Here is a 20,031-nt window from a genome sequence, read left to right as displayed (position 1 = left end):
ATTGTTCTTAATTCGATTTGATGTACTTTGGGTTAGGTTAGGTTAGGCTTATTTTATAAAAAAGTTCTGTGAAGCTCCTATCCCTTCAAATTATATCAAATGTTGTTATATCCTTTGAAATTATATCAAGTATTGTTATACAGATCATAACACACCCTAGGTAGGCCTAGGTATAATTTAATTGGTCTATTTTTATGAGAACCTATAAAAACGTGGACAAACGAAAGGCAAATAATAATGAATTACGTAACCTCGTCTTGTGTGTAAGTTATTACGTTTTAAGGTCGGTATCAACGGTCTAGTTAGCTTAGGTATATAAGTAGGTATATATACTAGTGTCCGCACGAACACTGGGTTCCGATTCCGGCAAGTTTCAACGTAAAATTGTAATTTCGATTTAGTTTTGCTTTGGCCGAAATTCTGGCAAAAATAGAACCGAAACTAGGATCGTAGATTTTCGTGCGGCGTTGGGAACTTGGGAACAATCGACATCGTGGAGTAGCCCCGCCGTCATTGCACTTGCTTATAGGTAAGTATTTGGTAGCTACGTAGTTATTCTAAACCTATTATAATAGAAATAGATACACTTTTTTACCGCTACCAAAGTATTAATGTATCGAATACCTAAAAAAGCGAAAATGAATGCATTTCTCTTTCGTCCGAAAGAAAAACACAAATCGAAATTCGGTTTCAGTTCCAGTTTCGGTTGTAAATACTTACTAGTTCGATCGGACACTTATACCTGAACATTTTGGGTAATTCACAGGTAACAGTCAAGAGCAAAGATAATGACAAGGCCAAAGTTATAAAAATATGTATACACGACCTTAATGTTAAGTGCATAAATATATCTTTGCACTTGACTGTACCTACACTAGACTACAAAAATGATTACCGTTAGAAAATTATGAAAAACTGCAATGAATTAGAAGTTATTAGTGGAAAGTAAAAAATTACAGCTTTAATCAATACTTAACTTAACTTAGTTGAACTGTGTAACCATATTTGCGCTGATTAAAATACCACTTTTGAGTGATATTTTAGAAAATGGCGTAACTTTGCATGTTCCTAAAAATTACCGCTCGAAAATTAAATAAATTAAATATTTTTGACTAGTTGCGGATATAAGTTAGGGCTGTAACTTTCTACTATTCTACTCATTTCAAATTCGTTAAAATCAGTCCCCAGTTGCGTTACTAAGTTAACAGATAACAATATACAGTTGACAGAAAAAGAGAAATAAAAAAATTATTACGAAATTAAAAAATTAAACGATCAGGCTAAGTTACAAACATTAAAGCCCGATTACACCGTTAAGTCTATAAGACAGAGTGTAATTATAAGTGACGCAATGAAACAAAAATGCATCTGTCTTGAGAAGTTGAGATGCTGCCTTCCGTGGAAAACTTAGTTCTCAGAAACTAGGAAATGTAGTGTTTAACGTTTATTGTTCGCCGAAGGTCCAGCTTTATGCAGAATGCACAAGAATAATAGCTTAAGGAAGATAATTATGACAGCGTAATATTTTTAACATTACTAAATGTAGGTATTATATATAGCATACAACTGATGGTCTCGAACACCTACTATTTATTATGATTTATATTTTCCTGTCCTTCACTTTTAAGTAAGGCAAATGCGACTGGAGTGGATGTACGTACCTATAGTCAAACATTTTATTCCTGACCTGAATACCGATTTTTGAAATCGCATCATACGAAAATACCATTCAAAACATGGTGAAAAATTGTACTTATTCGAAATACAAGTAGAGTAGTAGAAAATTACATCTATAAGCAATCTTGCTAACAAGTTGAAAAGTTTATTAAAATTTATAATAATAAGTATTGTCACCTGCATCCATACCTATCTGCCACAACAGAACGAAAACAAACGAAAAATATCTGACACGTCCTTAACGGCCCCAGTAATAGAGTAGTATCAGATATTTATGCACGCTTTGGTGTGTCAGATATTGGTGCTGATGACTATGATGATCCACCGTTGAACATTCGCTATGTCATGATAATTTTCCTTGTTCGGATACGCGACATCACTGTGTCTTTTTCTGTGAAAGGGTTCCACAGTGAGTCATAATCAGAACTCAGAAGTGGTGAGCTGTTTTGAGAGTTTAGTAGGTGAAAAGACAACTGTTGATATGGAGAGTGAGAAAAGTATGAATAAAATTGTAGATATTTGTTGGAATTGGTGAATTCATTCGAGTTTCGCTTTCGACGTACAGGAATGATCGATCAAGCAAATCAAGTCAAAGACTTAGGACTGGTTTGGTTGCATTACATTTGGCAACTTTTTTAGAATCTCTGGTGGGGGGGGGGGCAGTTGCCCCTCCCTGCTCCCCCCTGGCGACGCCCTTGGGTATGAATTTCTGATTCAATAACGCTTCTTAACTACAAGCATTCCGCGTTTCGCTCCCACGAGCTATATTTACAAAACATCAAGCCGAATTATCATTAACAACACTGGCACAATGGTCATAACATTATTACCTCAGCTAATAATAGGTACGACTCCCAAAATAGCCGTGGTTTTTTAGCCACCCTCAGTTCAGTTCGGGCACAAAAAACAATAAGTACCTAAGCTGAGAATTCGGCTTACGACTCATTCTTCCAAGTTTTTATCAATTTGATCTTTCCAGAATTTCGCTTTCAAGGTCTCTAAGAACGTTGACTGAGGCAAAAAGCATTTGAAATCGCTACTGCTCGTGACAAACCAATACGTCGAGATACCTATCACATAGACGGATATTTACAAATAGCAGGAACAACTACATCGGTCGAATCGTAATGATAACCCTAAGAGCATGCCGAAAACAAGGCATTGAATTTTTTGCACACTGTTAATTGCATTTTAAAGCAAACGTTCTTATACCGATTTTTGGAGTCACATCATTTCGTCACTTGGAAGTGGTAAAAAGCTACAAAACTACAACTCAAGTAAAAAACATTTATACCAACTACTCTAATCGCATTTTAAATTCGGCAAAAATTCTTCCGACTGATCTACAAAGTCACGTCAGTGAGATTGAAAAGTATTACTCGAAAATGATGAAAAAATGGTGTCGCATCTGATATCCGAATTAGATTAAAAAAAAATATTTGAGCTATAATTTAGAAGCAATAGGTACCTACACAGTTCTGTCGATTTCAAAGGATATTTTCACGAACGTAATTTCAAAAATCAGCCCCCTGATACAGTACCTACCTCGTCGCTGCCTAGATAATGGTTGTTTAATTTAGTAGATAAACAGCACAGATTCGGTACAGAACAGACTGAAGTGATGAACCGACCAGTCTAAATATAAAAATAGATACACACTCGCAACCGGCTGTCGTGCGCTCTCGTGGATCTAACCTTAAATTATTCCGCAATTACTTTCTCCAAAGCAAAACTCCGAATACCCTTTAAAAGCAGTGTGGGAACTAGACTAGAACTACAAGAAATGTCTCAAAATAGTGAAGGATTCCTCATGCAACTACACGACACAATAGACGGTGCTCTAGACGACGTCGCAAGAAATAACTTCTCCAATTTAGAATCTAACTCGAAACGTGTAGCCTACTTGTGCAGTCTTCCTGCGATAAGAAATTACGAGCTGGGTGCTGTCGTCAAATGTCAAGAGTTTCCGAGGAAGGACGTGGAAAAGGCGAGGCGACTGAAGGAGGGAGGCAACGGGGCGGTGCAGAAGGGGGAATGGGGCAAAGCACTGAAAATGTACAGCGATAGTATGGTCTTCATGCCGATTGAAGAAAGTGAGTGCCAAAGTTTCTTCGTCAACCCCGGGGTTTAACCTAATGTGTTACGAGTTGTGACCGCAGCTGGGCTACTACGAAACTCGAAACTCGAAGTTCGTGTCGTACGGTCCCTCTCGCTCTCGTATTAAATAGTATAAGTGTCATTGGGACTGCACGACACGATCACGAACTTCGAGTTTCGAGTTTCGTAGTAGCCCTGCAGGTTACAACGTGACCGCTGAGAGAAGTAAACGATATATTCACGCGGCAAAACGACCGTGAACAGTGAAGCGCTGAAATAGTACAACATGCATCTCGTTTTGTTGAAAGTTTTAGAGCAGTTTGTCCTTATTTATTAAGTGAACCAATTCAGTAGGCAACAACGCTCTCAAGAGGATATTGATGTTATTTAGATTCTACTCTTTGTCCTTACTAGCCTATAAATTCCAAGACGCCAATATGGCTAAAAAGCAATTGACTTTCCCAGCTCGACCTGAAAAGAGCAAATAACTATTTGCTCAACAAAAATGGGTTATACTCGGTTCTTCTTAATGGATCGCTAATCGTATCGCGTTTCGCGTGTAGTATTTTTTTTAATCCAAAAATTTTACAGTTTCGTGACTCATACATAAATTAGGTACCTACCTATTTATGTAATTGTACTTATAGTTGCATTATCGCTAGTGAACTGTCATAATAGGTACCTAGAATAAAATACAATTATAAACACGTCCAGTTATTTATCGTTTAAGAATGTTACCTATCGGAAATAAATTATTCTCCGTTACCTAGAACTGATGTTGACGTCTATAATCTATCTAATAGGTACTAACTTTACAAAAACAATTCTTGTACATATATTTATATCTTGAAGTACCTCGGAAACGGCACTAACTTTTTCGAAGGAATTTGATATTTGGGGGTTTACGGGAGCGAAAAATCGATCTAGCTTGGTGTCATCCCTGGCCCTATACTACAAAGGGTAAAACTCGAACTTCGTATCTTGCCGTCCCGCTAACGCTTATAATTATTTAATACTAGAGTGAGAGAGACGGTACGATACGAACTTCGATTTTCGAACTTCGGAGTAGGCCCTCAGAGCTTGACTCGGTCGCTCAGGCACGAATCATTTTAAGAAAAACTAGAAAACTAGAAGCGGGTAAGTACCAGGTAAGTATGGGTGGGGAAATACTATTGTTATAAGTTATTAAACTACAGGTAGGTACCGGAGGTCCAGAAAAAACGGATAAATAATAGGTATACCTACTACTAATTTTATGTTTTATTTTTAATTTTTCAAGTCATTCGAATCTTGTTGAAATTTTAATTTCGTATGGTGTTTTCTAGTAAAGTGGTTTAAAAAATGGGCATCCGGAACGATTCAACGACGAATTTCTGGTTTACCAATTACCGACTTTCGGCTTTGACTACCGCCAGACTATGCTCCTGGCTTTGCTCATCGCGCTCCGCGATGTTTCTCTTCCTAGTCATACGCAACACTATTTCGCTTGAACCCTTAGTATCCCTTGCATCACAAAAAAAAACATGAAAAGACGTCCCAGCCTTTTCCTCATCATTTCCCATGTCACTCATCCATCAAGCATGTTGCTGTAGCAACAAGTTTCTTGACACAGCCTTTGCACATAATATGAAAAAAAAAATGTACCTTGCTCCTTTAACACTACCAACAGAATAAAACGGTATCGATAGGAAACTATTTGAAAAAACCTCAAAAATTGACTCACTTCTGCAGGTGAAGAGTTATCCATCCTCTTTCGCGAACCGATCAGCAGCCCTAAACCACGTGGGACTCCACGAAGAGGCGCTGACCGACATCCGGCGCTGCCTTGCCCTCGGGTACCCTAGACATCTGCGGTACAAGGTGACGGAGAGAAGGGCGAGATGCCTCCTCGTGCTGAAGAGGAACCAGGAGGCTATTGCTGCGTTTCAGTAAGTCATTGTCATCTAGTTTCATATGCTGCTAGACTTCAACCCTACCTTGGCAATAACCAAATCTTGCCCTAAATGTATCCATCGATCTACCCAAACCCCCGCTTTAACTGATGGGGGTCACTTCAGAGGTTTAAATGGCGCAGCAGCCTACCTACTCTATTCCCAAGCGGTTTAGTACACAAAGATGTTCTTCTTGTAGAAAATGAAACAGATGCAATTGACAAACACTAAGGACGTTTTGTTGGCTTTTTTAAATCTCGTTTTAAGGCTTAAACTGACAGTTCTTATATGAATCTGATAGGACTTAAGACCACTTAAAGCTAGTTTAAAAAACCTGCAAGTGGACGTAAGAACAATTTAGTATATCTTAATTTGCAATATTTTGTTTTCGTACTATATCTTCTGTACATAAACAAGAGCTATCTGTTACAGGGATACAATAGTTGCACTAGACGACGCGGCAAACCTAGCCAAGGATAAAAAACAAAAGATGGTAGCAGATGCCAAACTAATGCTTGAAATGTTGAACAGAGGCTTGGTACTAGCTGGGAAACCTAAGGACCCGGAACCAACAATAAAGGCACCACCTCATCCAAAGCTAACAGGAAAACGTAATGCTAATTACCCAGCGATATCCGACGCTGTTCAGATCGATTATAGTGAGTCTCAAGGAAGATATGCTACAGCTACCAGGGATGTAAAAGCTGGAGAATTATTGGTAGTAGAGAGACCACATAGCGGAGTGCTGCTCGGTGAACACTCGACGACGCACTGTCAGCATTGCCTTATGAAGTGAGTTCACGCGTTGTGGTTTGTTTGCAATTTAAACCATTCAATCTTATAGAAAATGGATCTCAGGCAGTTAATGTATATACTGGGCCAAGATCAGCTAACCTGAGGCGGGGCCATCGCTAGCCCAACATATTTACATAGGTACAGCGGGCATTAGATTTATTTTATTCGCATAAGTTAGATGTCCAGATATCTTTCTGATTTCATTTTGCTTTCTACCTTTATGTTGACACGGCCCTTTTACAAAATATCGCAAGTGACTACAGATAAAACACGAACTTTGTGGTTTTTCCAGGTGCGCCATACCGTTAGCGTGTCCCAACTGCCCGAACGTAGTGTTCTGCAGTGACAACTGCTTGGACGTAGCCCAGAAGTCGTACCACTCGTACGAATGCCACATCCTCCCACTAATCTGGAAATCAGGATGCTCTATCACCTGCCACTTAGCACTGCGAATGATGACTCAAAACAATAAGGAATATTTCCACAATGTCGCTAAAGATATAGATACCAAACCAACTGGGGTATACAAGTCAGATGACTACAGAAACATATACCATTTAGTATCTCATGAAGAGGAGAGGACTAAACAGGATCTTTTGCACAGATCCGAGATGACTTCGTTTTTGGTAAAGCTTCTGGAATTGAGCGGCTATTTTAGTGGGATACCGCGTAAAAGCCCTTTAGAGGCCGAAGACATAAAGACATTGGGTGTCGATGACATTTATAAAGACGATGTCGCTGTGATCGGGGGTCTGATTCTGAAGAATCTCCAGGTCTTACAGTTCAACGCTCACGAGGTATTTGAGTTGCAGTGCCCTAAGCCTCAAGTGGGGGAGAACGTGATTAAGCACGTTGGTAAATCCGTGTTTGTAGCAGGGGCTGTGTTCCCTTCTCTAGCTCTGTTTAACCATTCATGCGACCCTAGCGTTGTCAGGTGAGGAATAAGGCCATTTTCACATTAGGGCGCTAGCAGTGCGGCAAATAACGGAGATATTAAGTCCTGCCGCACTTGCTAGCGCTCTAATGTGCAGGCGAGTTAAAATTACCTAAGACAAGTTTCGGCATTAAATTGGAATTTTAGTTCAATTTCTCCGCAGACAATCTACTGACACCAAGTAACCTTTTCGATATTATTTTCAGATATTTCAGTGGCAGGCACGTTGTAGTGCGTGCCGTCAAAAACATAAAAAAGGGCGAGGAAGTGGCAGAGAATTATGGCCCTATATTCACGACTGTAGAGAAGGCGAAGAGGCTGGCGCAGCTGAAAGAGCAATACTGGTTCGAATGCTCCTGCACGCCCTGCCAGCAAAACTGGCCGCTGTATGAAGAAATGACTGAAAAATATATGAGATTCAAGTAAGTAAACATAGGTATCTAATTTATAGGCAATTAATACTTGATAAGTATAGGTGCCACGAGAGTTGAAGTGATTGAAGAAGAACTTGATTGCATAAAAGGAGAATGAATTAAATGAATGAGTGAATGTCAAAATGCCGCTGTCATTACATGATATGTTCTTGTGTGCGTGACCTCATCTCTGGTGGCACTACCTATATAGTTAGAGTCATTCACGATGACGCGTGCCGTGGTTCTTAATACAATGTCATTAATGCCTAATTTTGTCAAAATCACGCCTCTTCGCGGATGGCACTAGGTATACAACGTTGTGGAAGCAAAATGGTTTTAGTTGAATTAAACATTGATCAAACTTTGCAGATGTGACTCCGATCGTCCCTGTCCTAATGTCGTCGCCGTGCCGTACGATGCTAAAGAATTCATGATCCAATGTGGCCTGTGCTTGCAGTACACAAACATCATGAAAGGACTGAAGTCATTGCAGGCAAGTATGAAGGTGCTTTTCCACTAGCGAAGCGAGACGAGGCGGGACCAGACAACTGTAATTTGTACGGTGCAAAATTTCAATTCTCTCCTAGCGCGTCTGCGGTGGAAACAGGGCTAGGAGGTGCGATATGATATATTTTTTTGTTATTGTAATAATGTAACGTATTACTGTATATTTATATAGATCGTTTATTACCTCTGCAACGGAAACACGATTTGGTGGTAATTATTGGTGGAAATAGGACGGAGCGATTTCCATTCTCGTCCCACCTCGTCTCGCAACCCCTCGCTGGTGCAAAAGCATCTTAAGATCCATGACTCTTTCTGGCTCGAAAAATATTCAAACCATTTATATAATTACACTATCACAAAGTCAACATCGAAGAACAGAACCGAAAGGGGAGAAAGGCAGCCACGAAACGGAAGACGCGGCACTGCAGGTCTCTTCACTAGGATATCGCGAGAATTGCTGGCAACCGGTGGATACATGTGGCGCGTTGTCATCCAATGTGGCATTCGAAGACCTTTGTTCAACAGATGTCTTCTGGTTGATGTCGATGCCTTCATGAAGACAATAACCCTCATCCCCCCTTGTTGTAACCCCCGTAGAACATGCCCCCATGGAAATTTAGTAATATCCCGATCAATTCGACTACCTGATCTAATGTTTCAGACGAGCGCAGCGGGTAAAGGCAAATAATCCTAATCCTAACTCGAATATACATTACATGTTACATGTAACTAAAGTAGTTACAATTTCGGCGCGCCACGACTCGTTTCACCTATATTTGGACCAGCAATTATACACTCGAATTCCGTATAAGATATTACGATACATTCGCAAATTGCAATACAAATAATTCGGACATGATGACAAACAGTTTAGGAACGTCGTGTTAGGACACTGACTCAAAATATGTGACAATTGAAAAATAAATAAACTTTTACAATATTTGGCAAATTTTCCGCAAAACTCCTTAGACAATGAAATTAGCGCTATTAAGTCCTACTTAAAAAAACTTATTTATAGCAAAACTTCAGTGTACTTCAAGTATTTAGTAAATAAACGTTATTTAAAATCTTTTAGGATTTTCCATTTGAAACGCACCTAAAGGCAATGAAGAATTAGCTAATTTCCTGGGTAAAAAAACATAATTTCCTGGGTATAAAACATAATTTTACTTAGACCGTCTGTTAAATTATCACAAAATATTGCACACGTGTCTATTTATAGACGATGGATGGCCAAGTGGTTAGAGAACCTGACTACAAAGCTTGAGGTCGCGGGTTCGCTCCCGGCCGGAGCAGATTCTTGTAGGAATAATACGTATGTTTGTTCTGGATCTTGGATGTTTAATATGTATTTAAGTATGTTTTTCTCGATTATTCCATAAAAAAGGAATGAAAAATAAAATGTGGTGTGATAGAACTGTTCTTAATATACAAGTTAATGTGTCTACTACAAAAATTATTCGTGATAGACTTTTATATTCTTTAAAAACGAACAAATGTTTATAATCGGTTTTCAGAAACCGATGACAAATGAGCTGCATTGCATTACTGACCTGTTCTACCTTACTGGACTTGGTTATAGGTGTCAAACTAATGTAATAAATTAATTAAAACAGATAAAGAAATTATTTTGTATAAACTTACAACAACAACACAGCAAAAAAACAACAAATAGTCGTTGCTACTGCTACAATGTTAGTACTATTCTGACAATGAAAATTGAACCTTATGGAAAATGCTAGTTACGCGGTATTGCAGTAGCAACGACGAAATGAGTAATGGCGGCAAGACAAATCTCTGTCACGAATATTTTTTTAAGATACAAACAAATCAGTAAAGTCCTTATTCATATGTCGCTCGAGATCAATCGTGCGATTTATGTCTAAAATATACCAAAGTGACATTTTGAATCGATAAAATATTGTATCTATGCGTACAGCTGTTCCAAATTTGAAGCTCATTACAGTACTATATTTGATACTGTAATGAAAATCAACATAACGTTACTGTTGTTACCTACTATCACAGACAGACAAGAAAGTTGGCATATTGGCATATATATATAAATCGACTCTTTACCGGCCCCGATAATACCGACAAGGCAAACAGGGTCGGTATTTCCATGTCGCTAATATCCGGGTCGGTAAAGAGTATCACCCCGGTTTTGAATGCATTATAGAGGACTTATGATATGGTTATAGCTAAAAGATATTTCATAATCCCTACAACACTAGCAAATATGGTAAAATAAATTAAAAACTTTCGGTTTGCTTAAAAACGTGTAATATTAAAATAATAGTATGCAACATGATGAAACAAAATTCAGCCTTTTTGATTAAAAGTATTTCTACAAACTAAAATGTGACTAGCGGCAATATGTCGCCATCCTTTTCTCACATATAACGATGCACATTTGTTAGAGCAAGGCACTGGATGCCAACAATATAATTTTTTGTACGGTTAGTACAGTCACCAGAAGTGCAAGAGCGGTTACGGTGCTACAAATACACGCGACTCTATTGCCAAGGTAATAGGAGAGCGTTTAGACCAAAAAAGCAGCCAAGTGCGAGTCGGACTCGCCCATGAAGGGTTCCGTAGCAGCAAGTAACATAACATAAAAGTCTCCTTTACTTTACGATTTATGACGTATTAAAAAAAACTACTTACTAGATCTCGTTCAAACCAATTTTCGGTGGAAGTTTGCGTGGTAATGTACATCATATATTTTTTTTAGTTTTATCATTCTCTTATTTTAGAAGTTACAGGGGGGAGGGGGAACACACATGTTACCACTTTGTAAGTGTCTCTCGCGCAAACTATTCAGTTGGGAAAAAAATGATATTAGAAACCTCAATATCATTTTTGAAGACCTATCCATAGATAGATACCCCACACGTATGGGTTTGATGAAAAAAAAATTGAGTTTCAGTTCTAAGTACCTATGGGGAAACCCCAAAATTAATTGTTTTTTTTATATTTTTCTGTAAAAATCTTAATGCGGTTCACAGAATACATCTACTTACCAAGTTTCAACAGTACAGTTCTTATAGTTTCGGAAAAAAGTGGCTGTGACATACGGACGTACAGACAGACAGACACGACGAATCCATAAGGGTTCCGTTTTTTGCCATTTGTCTACGGAACCCTAAAAAGGAGCAGTATACCGTCTCGGCAGCGTCCTTGATATAATTACCTACGCTCGGTAAACAAACGCGCGATAGGGCTGCCTATACTCCACTAACTGTCACTTTCAGTTATGTATTTGATTTCATAATATCACATGAAAGTAGGGAGAGGATTAGGGGCTCTAAGAAATTATGGAAGGAATGGACTAAGTAGTGTTTAACAAAAATGCATTTTACGTTATTTTAATAAACCACAAAACGTATTATGATTTAAACGGTTTTATTTGGCTTCATTACTACGTATATTTGTTACCTACAAATTAGCTACGGAGAAGTATTTGTGCCTCTTCTGGGATGCGCGAAAAGTTTTATTGTTGAATTTAAGAGTATAAAAAATTCGCATTCTGATAAATAACTTCATTAGATATGTTTTATTATTATATATATATACTACTTAAACAACATCCGTACAACAATACTGTTTATATCGAATCATGTTAACCGTACGTAATAACTGCGCGTGAGACCGTACGCAACCGAGGTAGCACTCGCTGATCGTTGTGGCCGTTGCGCGAGGTACGTGCTCGCGAGATGGTTGTATGCTCAGCGTTATAACTCGTGTTCCGGCCGTTTGTATGAAGACGTTATACTGCTCCTTTTTTGTACTGTGGTTTAGATCATTTTGAGCACCATAACCGCTCATCCACTTCTGCTACTGACAGTATATTTAAATAGTAAGTAGTGCATTTGATTTGCACCTAAAACTATGGGTCATTTCGCGTGCAACATTGCAGTTTATACGAAACTATATAACTATGACAACCTTAACTAATATTTTCAGAGGCGATTTAACGGATTGATTAAACTTACAGCACCTTGCTTAAATGTATATGTTGATTTTATTTTAATTTTAAAGCTTTTATGAAGATAATCATCACATTTTTTAATAACTTTAGTGACTTTTAACAGAATACAGTGCCACATTGCCGTTACTGTTTTAGTAGGCGCATTTACTTCGAAGGGAAGAATGAAGTTTGTATACATAATGTGCGTAGTATTATACTGTCATTGAATCAGCCATCCTAATGATCGTTTAGTTGGCTCTGAACACATGTTTCAACGGCTATAAGTACTAAACAAAACACACCCAATATCATCAAGGGAGGCAATACAGATCGACTCACAAGAGCTGGCACGAATGGATTGAATGAGTTGATGATAATGTTCATGTGTGCTTCACAATAGTACATTGTGTCTTAAGGTCGGTAAAGAAGGAATTACGAACGAGTCTATTAGAAGCCGAAGTCGAAGACTGAGGGCTTTAATTAGTCGACTCAGCAGCGGCGCGCCCAGCAGTACACGCAGCAACTCATTACGCCATTGGGCTTAATACGCAAAAAAAGGTTTTATTAAAGGGATTGCAACCAAGTTGGCCAGCAAGTTACGACACTGTTTATGACAAAGTGTGATGAAAAAAATTACTAAATACAGGTTGATTCAATAGGTAATCGTGTTATAATATGTATTATGTATTTTTTTTACAAAATATTAGTACGGCACCCTTTATAAAGCGGCACTCACACAGTGACAAGCCACATTACTTTCATTCAATTCATTCGTGTCAGTTCTAGTGAATTGGCCTTTAAACTCTATTCATATAGATTTATACGCTATTAATACTAAATAAGCCAACTTAACTATAGTTTAGTCAATCCGTGCCTTTTGTAAGTACTATAAGGCCCAATATCCTTAAAAATACTTAAAATCGAGCAGTTTGACTCGATCATCGAGCACCCATACCTAAAGCCGCCATAAGCAGGGGTTGGAAACTCCGCACTTTACGCACGTTCGTCCGGCGCACCTTTTGAACAGGCGCCCGGCAGTGGTTTGCCGCTAGGCTCGCTGGCCAACTGGACAAGCAAAAACAAGTATACCTATACGCGCAGAAAAAGAACGCTAGTCTGAAACCGCCCTAAGCAGAAATCGCAACAAGCGGTCGCTAGAAGTAAAATAAGGTAAAAAAATATAAAATATGATATAAATGGTACAAAACTTAAACTAGTTTGCTAATGGTAGTTCGGAATTCTAAACAAAAGATCGGTTTCCTATTTCTTTCTTATTTGAATCTTGAGAAAAATTAAGAAAGCCGACGAGTCCAGAGCGACATAATATTTTAGTTGTACTCTAGGTGTGAACTAAATGAGGTGTTACAACCAGAGACCTAACACCCCAGTTGCTGTTTCGCGTCTTTTTCCTCCAGAGGGCCTACTCCAAAGTTCGAAAATCCAAGTTCATATCGTACCGTCCTCTCGCTCTCGTATTAAATATTATAAGTATAAGAGGGACCAAACGACACAAACTTCGATTTTCGAATTTCGTAGTAGCCCCACAGGTCGACTAACGATTTTTTATTACTTCACGCCATGACGCCACTGGCAACTCTTAGGTATCGATGCTCTACGAGTATGTACCCATTGTGCAATAAAGTGTAGTTATATAAATATCTCACTTGCTCAGTACATATAAACGGCATATACAGTTGTGTGGCAGTATATAGAGTCGTTTTTGAAAAGCGCGTGCACATACTGATCAGTTTCGGGGTCCCACAAGCACCTTTTGCCCATCATCAAGCCAGCGCCTTTCATCTCTACAACGACGGTTTGTACTAGGATTTTGTATCTGGAAATAAAGGGATAAAAAAGGTCAACAAAATTTTCCTGAGCACTAAATAAATCCCACTAATTAAATAAATGCGAAAGTTTGTAAGTCTGTTTGTTTGTTACTTCATCACGTCTAAACCGCTCAACCGATTTAGATGAAATTCGGTATACAGATAGTTTGAGTCCCGGGGAAGTACATAGGATAGTTTTTATCCCAGCGGGATAGTGTAAACCGAATTCTACGCGGACGGAGTCGCGGGTAACAGGCTAGTAAATAAATATTTAATGCCACAACTTAAAATCTGACATTGTTGAAAAACAAACAGTCTCAACATGTGCTGGACTTGGTTAAATAGGTACGATTTTCCGATCTCGTAGCCAGATTTGGTAGCTAGCTACGAAATGGGAATGGTGCTTTTCCATCTTGTAACTAGCTACGAAACAGGAATATTGCTTTTCATCTCTCCCGTTCGGAAAGTTTAATTTTCATGGGTAGATAGCCAGGTGGAAAATTGAGTTATCTCTAGGGTGGAAAGTAATTTTTCGATTAGCCACGGAGTCGAAGATAATTGAGTTACGTCAATGACACTTTTTTTTCACGATTCGGCATGGCCATCTAGACGCACGTCGTGACCAAGGAGCTTTTATACAACACTGGAGGTTGAACGCCGAACATCCGTTTAAAACAAGAAATTTGATCTTTATTATGTTACAAACATATTCCATCTCTTTCTTTAGTTAGGTTAAGAAAGAGATGGAATATATAAATAAGTAATAAAGGTCAAACTTCTTCGTTCGGCGTTCAACCTCCAGTTTTTTATATAAGCTCCTTGGTTGTGACCAACTCGTTTTTTTTTATAGTTGGCCGTGGCAAGTTGCGAGGTCGTAAAGGTACCATTGGAGGTTGTATATAAGTTAAATTCAATTATTATACTCATTTTTTTGTAGTATTTTACTTTCTTCACAGTCGAAATAAAAAGTAGAGTGTTTAACTCAGGTGAAATTACCCATTTTCCCTCGAACTATTGGCGCTCTCACTTCTTTCGAGCGCCAGAAATATCTCGGGTGAAATGGGCCACTTTCCACCCTTGGTTATCAATCTACTATTCTCATCTTGTAACTAGCTACGAAATGGGCATTCCACTTTCCAATTTTGTTTTATACCGTAAGACTAACCGTTTCATGCCGAGCTCCTGCGTCCGTTGCCGGATGCCGTTGGCGATGGTCCGGACCCAGCGAGGCGCCTGATCGGCTCGGTACTGTCGTCCCATCAGTTGCTCTTGCATCGAAGACAGTATTATCTCGTACACGTTCTCCGCTTGGAACCTGGAAAGAGCAATACCTGTAATAATAATACTATTCTCTTAGGCACTTGGATTCGAAAAAGTATTCTGTAAAAACTACAAAAACAATTGGTGGCGAGTTGGCTGATCCACCACTCTCAACCATTGGACCTGCTGTTGCAGATCCTCATTCCATTAACTTTCCGATCCACAAAAGTCCACGTGTTCTGGCATGGAGTAGGTCAATACCAGGTTAAGCAGCTGCTAGCCACACTGGCACCATCAAAATTAGGCATGGCTTCAATCAAAATTTTGTAACTTACTTTTCTCCAAGACCAGGTCTAACTTCATACTTCGGCGGGTCCAAGGGTTTGCGATCCACTTGCGGGCTCGCCCCTGTGTCGCTCCCTTCAACTCCTTCAAGTACCTCCTCTTCTTCCACTCCTGGAATAAGAAAATAGATAAATCTTATTATCAGTAGTGACGCCGGTGGTAGGACCTTGTGCAAGGTCCGCCCGGATTGCTACCACCATCTTGCTCGCTAATCCTGCCGTGGAGCAGCAGAGAGTAAGACAGCCAGTGAAATTACTGGCACTTGAGGTATCCCATCTTAGGCCTCTAGGGTGGCAACGCATCTGAAATACCCCTGGTGTCACAGATGTTTATGGGCGGTGGTGATCTCTTACCATCAAGAGACCCACTAGCTTGTTTGCATAAAAAAAAGTGACAGACTGATGCTTCGGATTCGACTATAAATGTAACAACTATGGTTGAATCAATCAAAATTAATGAACAATCCTTATATCCTTCCCGCTCAAGCCTTATGTGCAACTGTGGGAAAATATTAAGCAGTAGTAGATAAACTATATCCAGGGTCTTGGAACTATTTCCACTTGTTTGCCACCTTGGTTTTGTTAATTGACAGATAATTTTGACCTGATAGTTACCTTCCTCATCTGCCATTTTGGTTTTAAACTGGTTTCAATCTAGAATGTAAAAAAAACTTTATTATTAACATATTTAAACTGAACAACAGGGCCGGACTTAGAGTGTGGAGCCTTTTTGCAAATAAAATGAGGGCTATTTGTGATTTTGATATTTTACTGATTGCCTGAATGACAAATATAGATGAATAGTTGTTTACTAGTGTTTACTCGTCGGAATTTGAAAAAAAATCCGAAGTCTTGATCCTATGTTGGTTGAAATAACATTATTATTATTATTAAAATTTATAATAAAATGAGTGACCAATTAAAAAATGAAGCAGATGATATTAAATTTAACAAACTACTGAAACAATTCTTGACAAAAAAAAGTTATTACCTGCTTGAAGAATATTTTAAAGAATAATTATCACAGAGCCTACTTAACCTACACAGTCATTGACACATCGTTTAAGATAAGACTATATGACACTATGATACTAATATTAAATCGTCCTGACATACCTATAGCATAATATTCACTAATAATTATTGACTTATTCCAATAACATTCTGACATACGAGTATTGCATGACTACAATTATTAATATTACTATTATTGTTATTGTTTTTTAATTATTCTTTTCTATTTTGATTTTGTATTATTGCCACAACTTTAATTAATTCTAAGATACCAATTTATTGTTTTGAAAACTCTCTCTCTTAAAAATGCTGCGCCCTTCCGGGCTTCATAATGTTAGTGCTATATTGTACTTTTGACATGTGAATTGCATTTAATAAATAAATAAATAAATATTACTGTGGGGACCCCGCTTTTGTGGAGGCTCCGGGGCTATAGCCCCGATTGCCCTCCCCTAAATCCGGCCCTGCTGAACAATAGAGCACTTTTACAGTAATTTGCAATGCATGGCTAAGGATGTCAGGTGATTGGACCTTAGCCAGATTAGTTAGCCTTCTTATGGTTGTGCCCACGTTGCGCTCAGTTAAATAATCAAATAAAAAAACATAACCCTCCTTCAGCCTGTAATGTCCTGCCCAATACAAAACAGACAGGCATTTGTATTTGAGGTCCTCTAAGATCCTCCTATGCAGGACTTCTGTCCTTTTTACAGCTTTATAGAGTAAAGTTTACACAGGATTTTTTTAAACATTAGGCACTGCTACAACTTAATTTATACTTTCACATTTTTTTTTATTCTGCATGTGAAAAACCTTGTTCCAAATAAAATACTAATAATCATCATTCTCCATATGGACTTACTAGCCAATTTACAAGCGTTTATTAAAACATGTGAGCAAACTTTATTGTAAAGTAAATTTATAATTTAATATTGTGGCATAGTGTTGACTTTATTTTTTCCTTTCAGGACACAGACATGTTGGAGCGTCTCGGCAAAGCTGCCATGGAGGAAGGCAAATATGGAGAGGCAATGAAGAAGTTCATAGAAGTTTTGAAGCTGTATGATACAACACTGGTGCCACCATACCGCTCTTACTACAACTGTGTACAAGACCTTAGGCGATGCATGCTGGCTCATGGAAACTACAGCTTGGTGTGATTTATTGTGACATGCATTTTTATTCTGTATTGTGTGTGAAATTGTTTTACTAAAATAAATTGTTTTTTTTTTATTTAAAACATTATTTAGACCAAGGACTGCTTGGTTAAACATCATTACCATCCCACCATAGGCGCATATATAAAGGGGGGGCCAGGTGGGCCGTGCCCACCCCAGTGTGGTCTAGTGCCCACCCCAGAATGTTGGGCTACCAATTTAAAATTCTATAATACTGATATCTTTACGCAAAAATCCAGGGCAGCCCTCCCCCCCCCTCCTGAAAAATAACCCAAGATACACCAATGAAAGTAAAGCACAATGGAAGGACATGTCTAACACTTTACTTAAATTCAATTGATTTATTTATACTATTTTGATTACCTACTATGCATATTTTTTTACCTTTTTATTGTTTTCACTTTATTTTATGTCTGTATACTTTCATAGTATCTATTTGCACTGAAAAGCTTAGATAATTATTTTTAATTTTATTTTATGCTAGCTCTCTTAAGCCTGCGACACAGTTTTCTAGTAACCCTAGTGCAGGCAAACATGTTACATAGAATTTTGTAAAACATTGTATCTATTGTTATTTTGTACTGCAAATTATTGAATAAATTATCTTATCTTAGTATTGGTATTGTCTGTTTTCATATTAATTTGGCCCCGAGAACCATACTTAATAATTATTGTCGAAACAAAACAAAAAAAATTGCAGAATACCAACCCCCTTCATTATTATTAGCAGGTATCACAAGGTTACAAAAAAAAGTAATTATCAATTCAATCATTAATTTCTCAGAGCATGCAAGTCGGTAATAAGGAATTGTAAAAAAAAAAATCATTAAAAGTGTTATATTTAAATTCAGTTTGCATCAATGAGATTTTAGAGCTTGCATCTCCTGTGCAATCCCTTAACTCTTAACCCTTTTCCAGGCCCCGCTTATTTAGATAAGCTAGTACAAAATTAACCATAGTTTTATGTTGATCCCCTATATATAAGGGATAAAAAAACGAATAGCAATTTTAACAACTTCAATTGATTTTGAACTATATTGTTAATGTAGCAAGGTATATTTGTGTAAATTTATGTGGTTGCTATATATACTATGCCTGGAAAAGGGTTTAATAAAAAAACTCTGATCTCTTTATTACTTTAGCTGCAAATTGTCGCGATTTGCAGGTGTGACTTTTCAAGATAGACGTACCTACCGAAAATAATGTGATAATCTGAGACACGGCATGATGGGAGTTGAATTAGTTGTAGCCTGAAAATTGTAAGAAATATTATTATAAGTAAATAGAAGAAAGAAATCCAACTTACCAAACAAATTGAAGTAAATTTTTCTATTGAATTCCGTTGTGATGACACTTCAAAATCAAAATACTGAACTGACTGATTGACATTTACCACAGACTACTCAAAGAACCAACGTTCAGATGGGTAACTACCATAGAAAAAAAACAGCCATACGAATATCGCTTATACATTTTGACAGTTACTTTATTTTTAATTCTTTGTAAAATTCTTGGACATCGTCTGTTATGCCAAGAAAGGTTTGTGGCTTCGTATTCGGTACATTCATTATCTAATTTATTTAAAAATCCGGGACAAAAAAAATACATTGTGCATTAAAGGCGTAAGAAGGGGATTACTAACGAGAGTCTATTAGAAGCCCGACGCCGGAGGTGGAGGGCTTTTAATGATCCAAGTGTGTAATCCCCTTACGGCCCGTAATACACACAATGATTTTCATCACATAGCGAGGAAAATAATGCAAAAAATTAAATTATTTTGTGTCCAAACACTTCACAGCTCAGCAAAAGCAAGACGCTTTAGGAAAACAACTGAATAAAATATGGCTACCCGCCAATGCAGGGGGCTACTAAAAAAAATTGAAAATCGAAGTTCGTATCGTACCGTTCCTCTCACTCTCGTATTAAATAATATTAGCGTCAGGAAAACGATATGAACTTCGATTTTCGAATTTCGTGGTAGCCCCCCTGATTGTCACTTTTTTCGAGTCGCCTACCATAGATAATACTAAGAACCGTGGTTAGTTTAGAATTCGAATGATCTTACGGCCAGATTATTCCAACATGTTA

At 38.0% G+C, this 20,031-nt stretch overlaps 2 protein-coding genes across 3 annotated transcripts; one reads left to right on the top strand and one right to left on the bottom strand.

Annotated features, from left to right (window-relative positions):
* Positions 1 to 3,236: 3,236 nt before the first annotated feature.
* LOC141444769 (SET and MYND domain-containing protein 4-like) lies at positions 3,237 to 18,559 on the top strand. The gene is given in 8 exon segments (XM_074110442.1): positions 3,237 to 3,770; positions 5,506 to 5,525; positions 5,527 to 5,702; positions 6,138 to 6,497; positions 6,793 to 7,434; positions 7,641 to 7,856; positions 8,217 to 8,340; positions 17,734 to 18,559. Coding segments are annotated over 8 exon segments (2,040 nt in total). The 5' UTR covers positions 3,237 to 3,460; the 3' UTR covers positions 17,926 to 18,559.
* Positions 12,096 to 19,336, bottom strand: LOC141444827 (dynein light chain Tctex-type protein 2B-like). 2 transcript variants are annotated; one of them, XM_074110569.1, is made up of 5 exons: positions 19,250 to 19,336; positions 16,370 to 16,408; positions 15,746 to 15,866; positions 15,316 to 15,465; positions 12,096 to 14,158 (listed from the first exon to the last, which is right to left on the bottom strand). In XM_074110569.1, exons 2-5 carry the CDS (start codon positions 16,383 to 16,385, stop codon positions 13,993 to 13,995), a joined length of 453 nt encoding a protein of 150 aa, XP_073966670.1. In that variant the 5' UTR covers positions 16,386 to 16,408; positions 19,250 to 19,336; the 3' UTR covers positions 12,096 to 13,992. The 2 variants fall into 2 exon arrangements, with proteins under 2 accessions (XP_073966670.1, XP_073966745.1); XM_074110644.1 differs by lacking the exon at positions 19,250 to 19,336 and adding an exon at positions 19,138 to 19,165.
* Positions 19,337 to 20,031: the final 695 nt, after the last annotated feature.

This window comes from Choristoneura fumiferana, chromosome Z (assembly GCF_025370935.1).
Source record: "Choristoneura fumiferana chromosome Z, NRCan_CFum_1, whole genome shotgun sequence".
NCBI classification, from domain to species: Eukaryota; Metazoa; Arthropoda; class Insecta; order Lepidoptera; family Tortricidae; genus Choristoneura; species Choristoneura fumiferana.
This window is presented reverse-complemented; position numbering and strand designations above follow the sequence as displayed.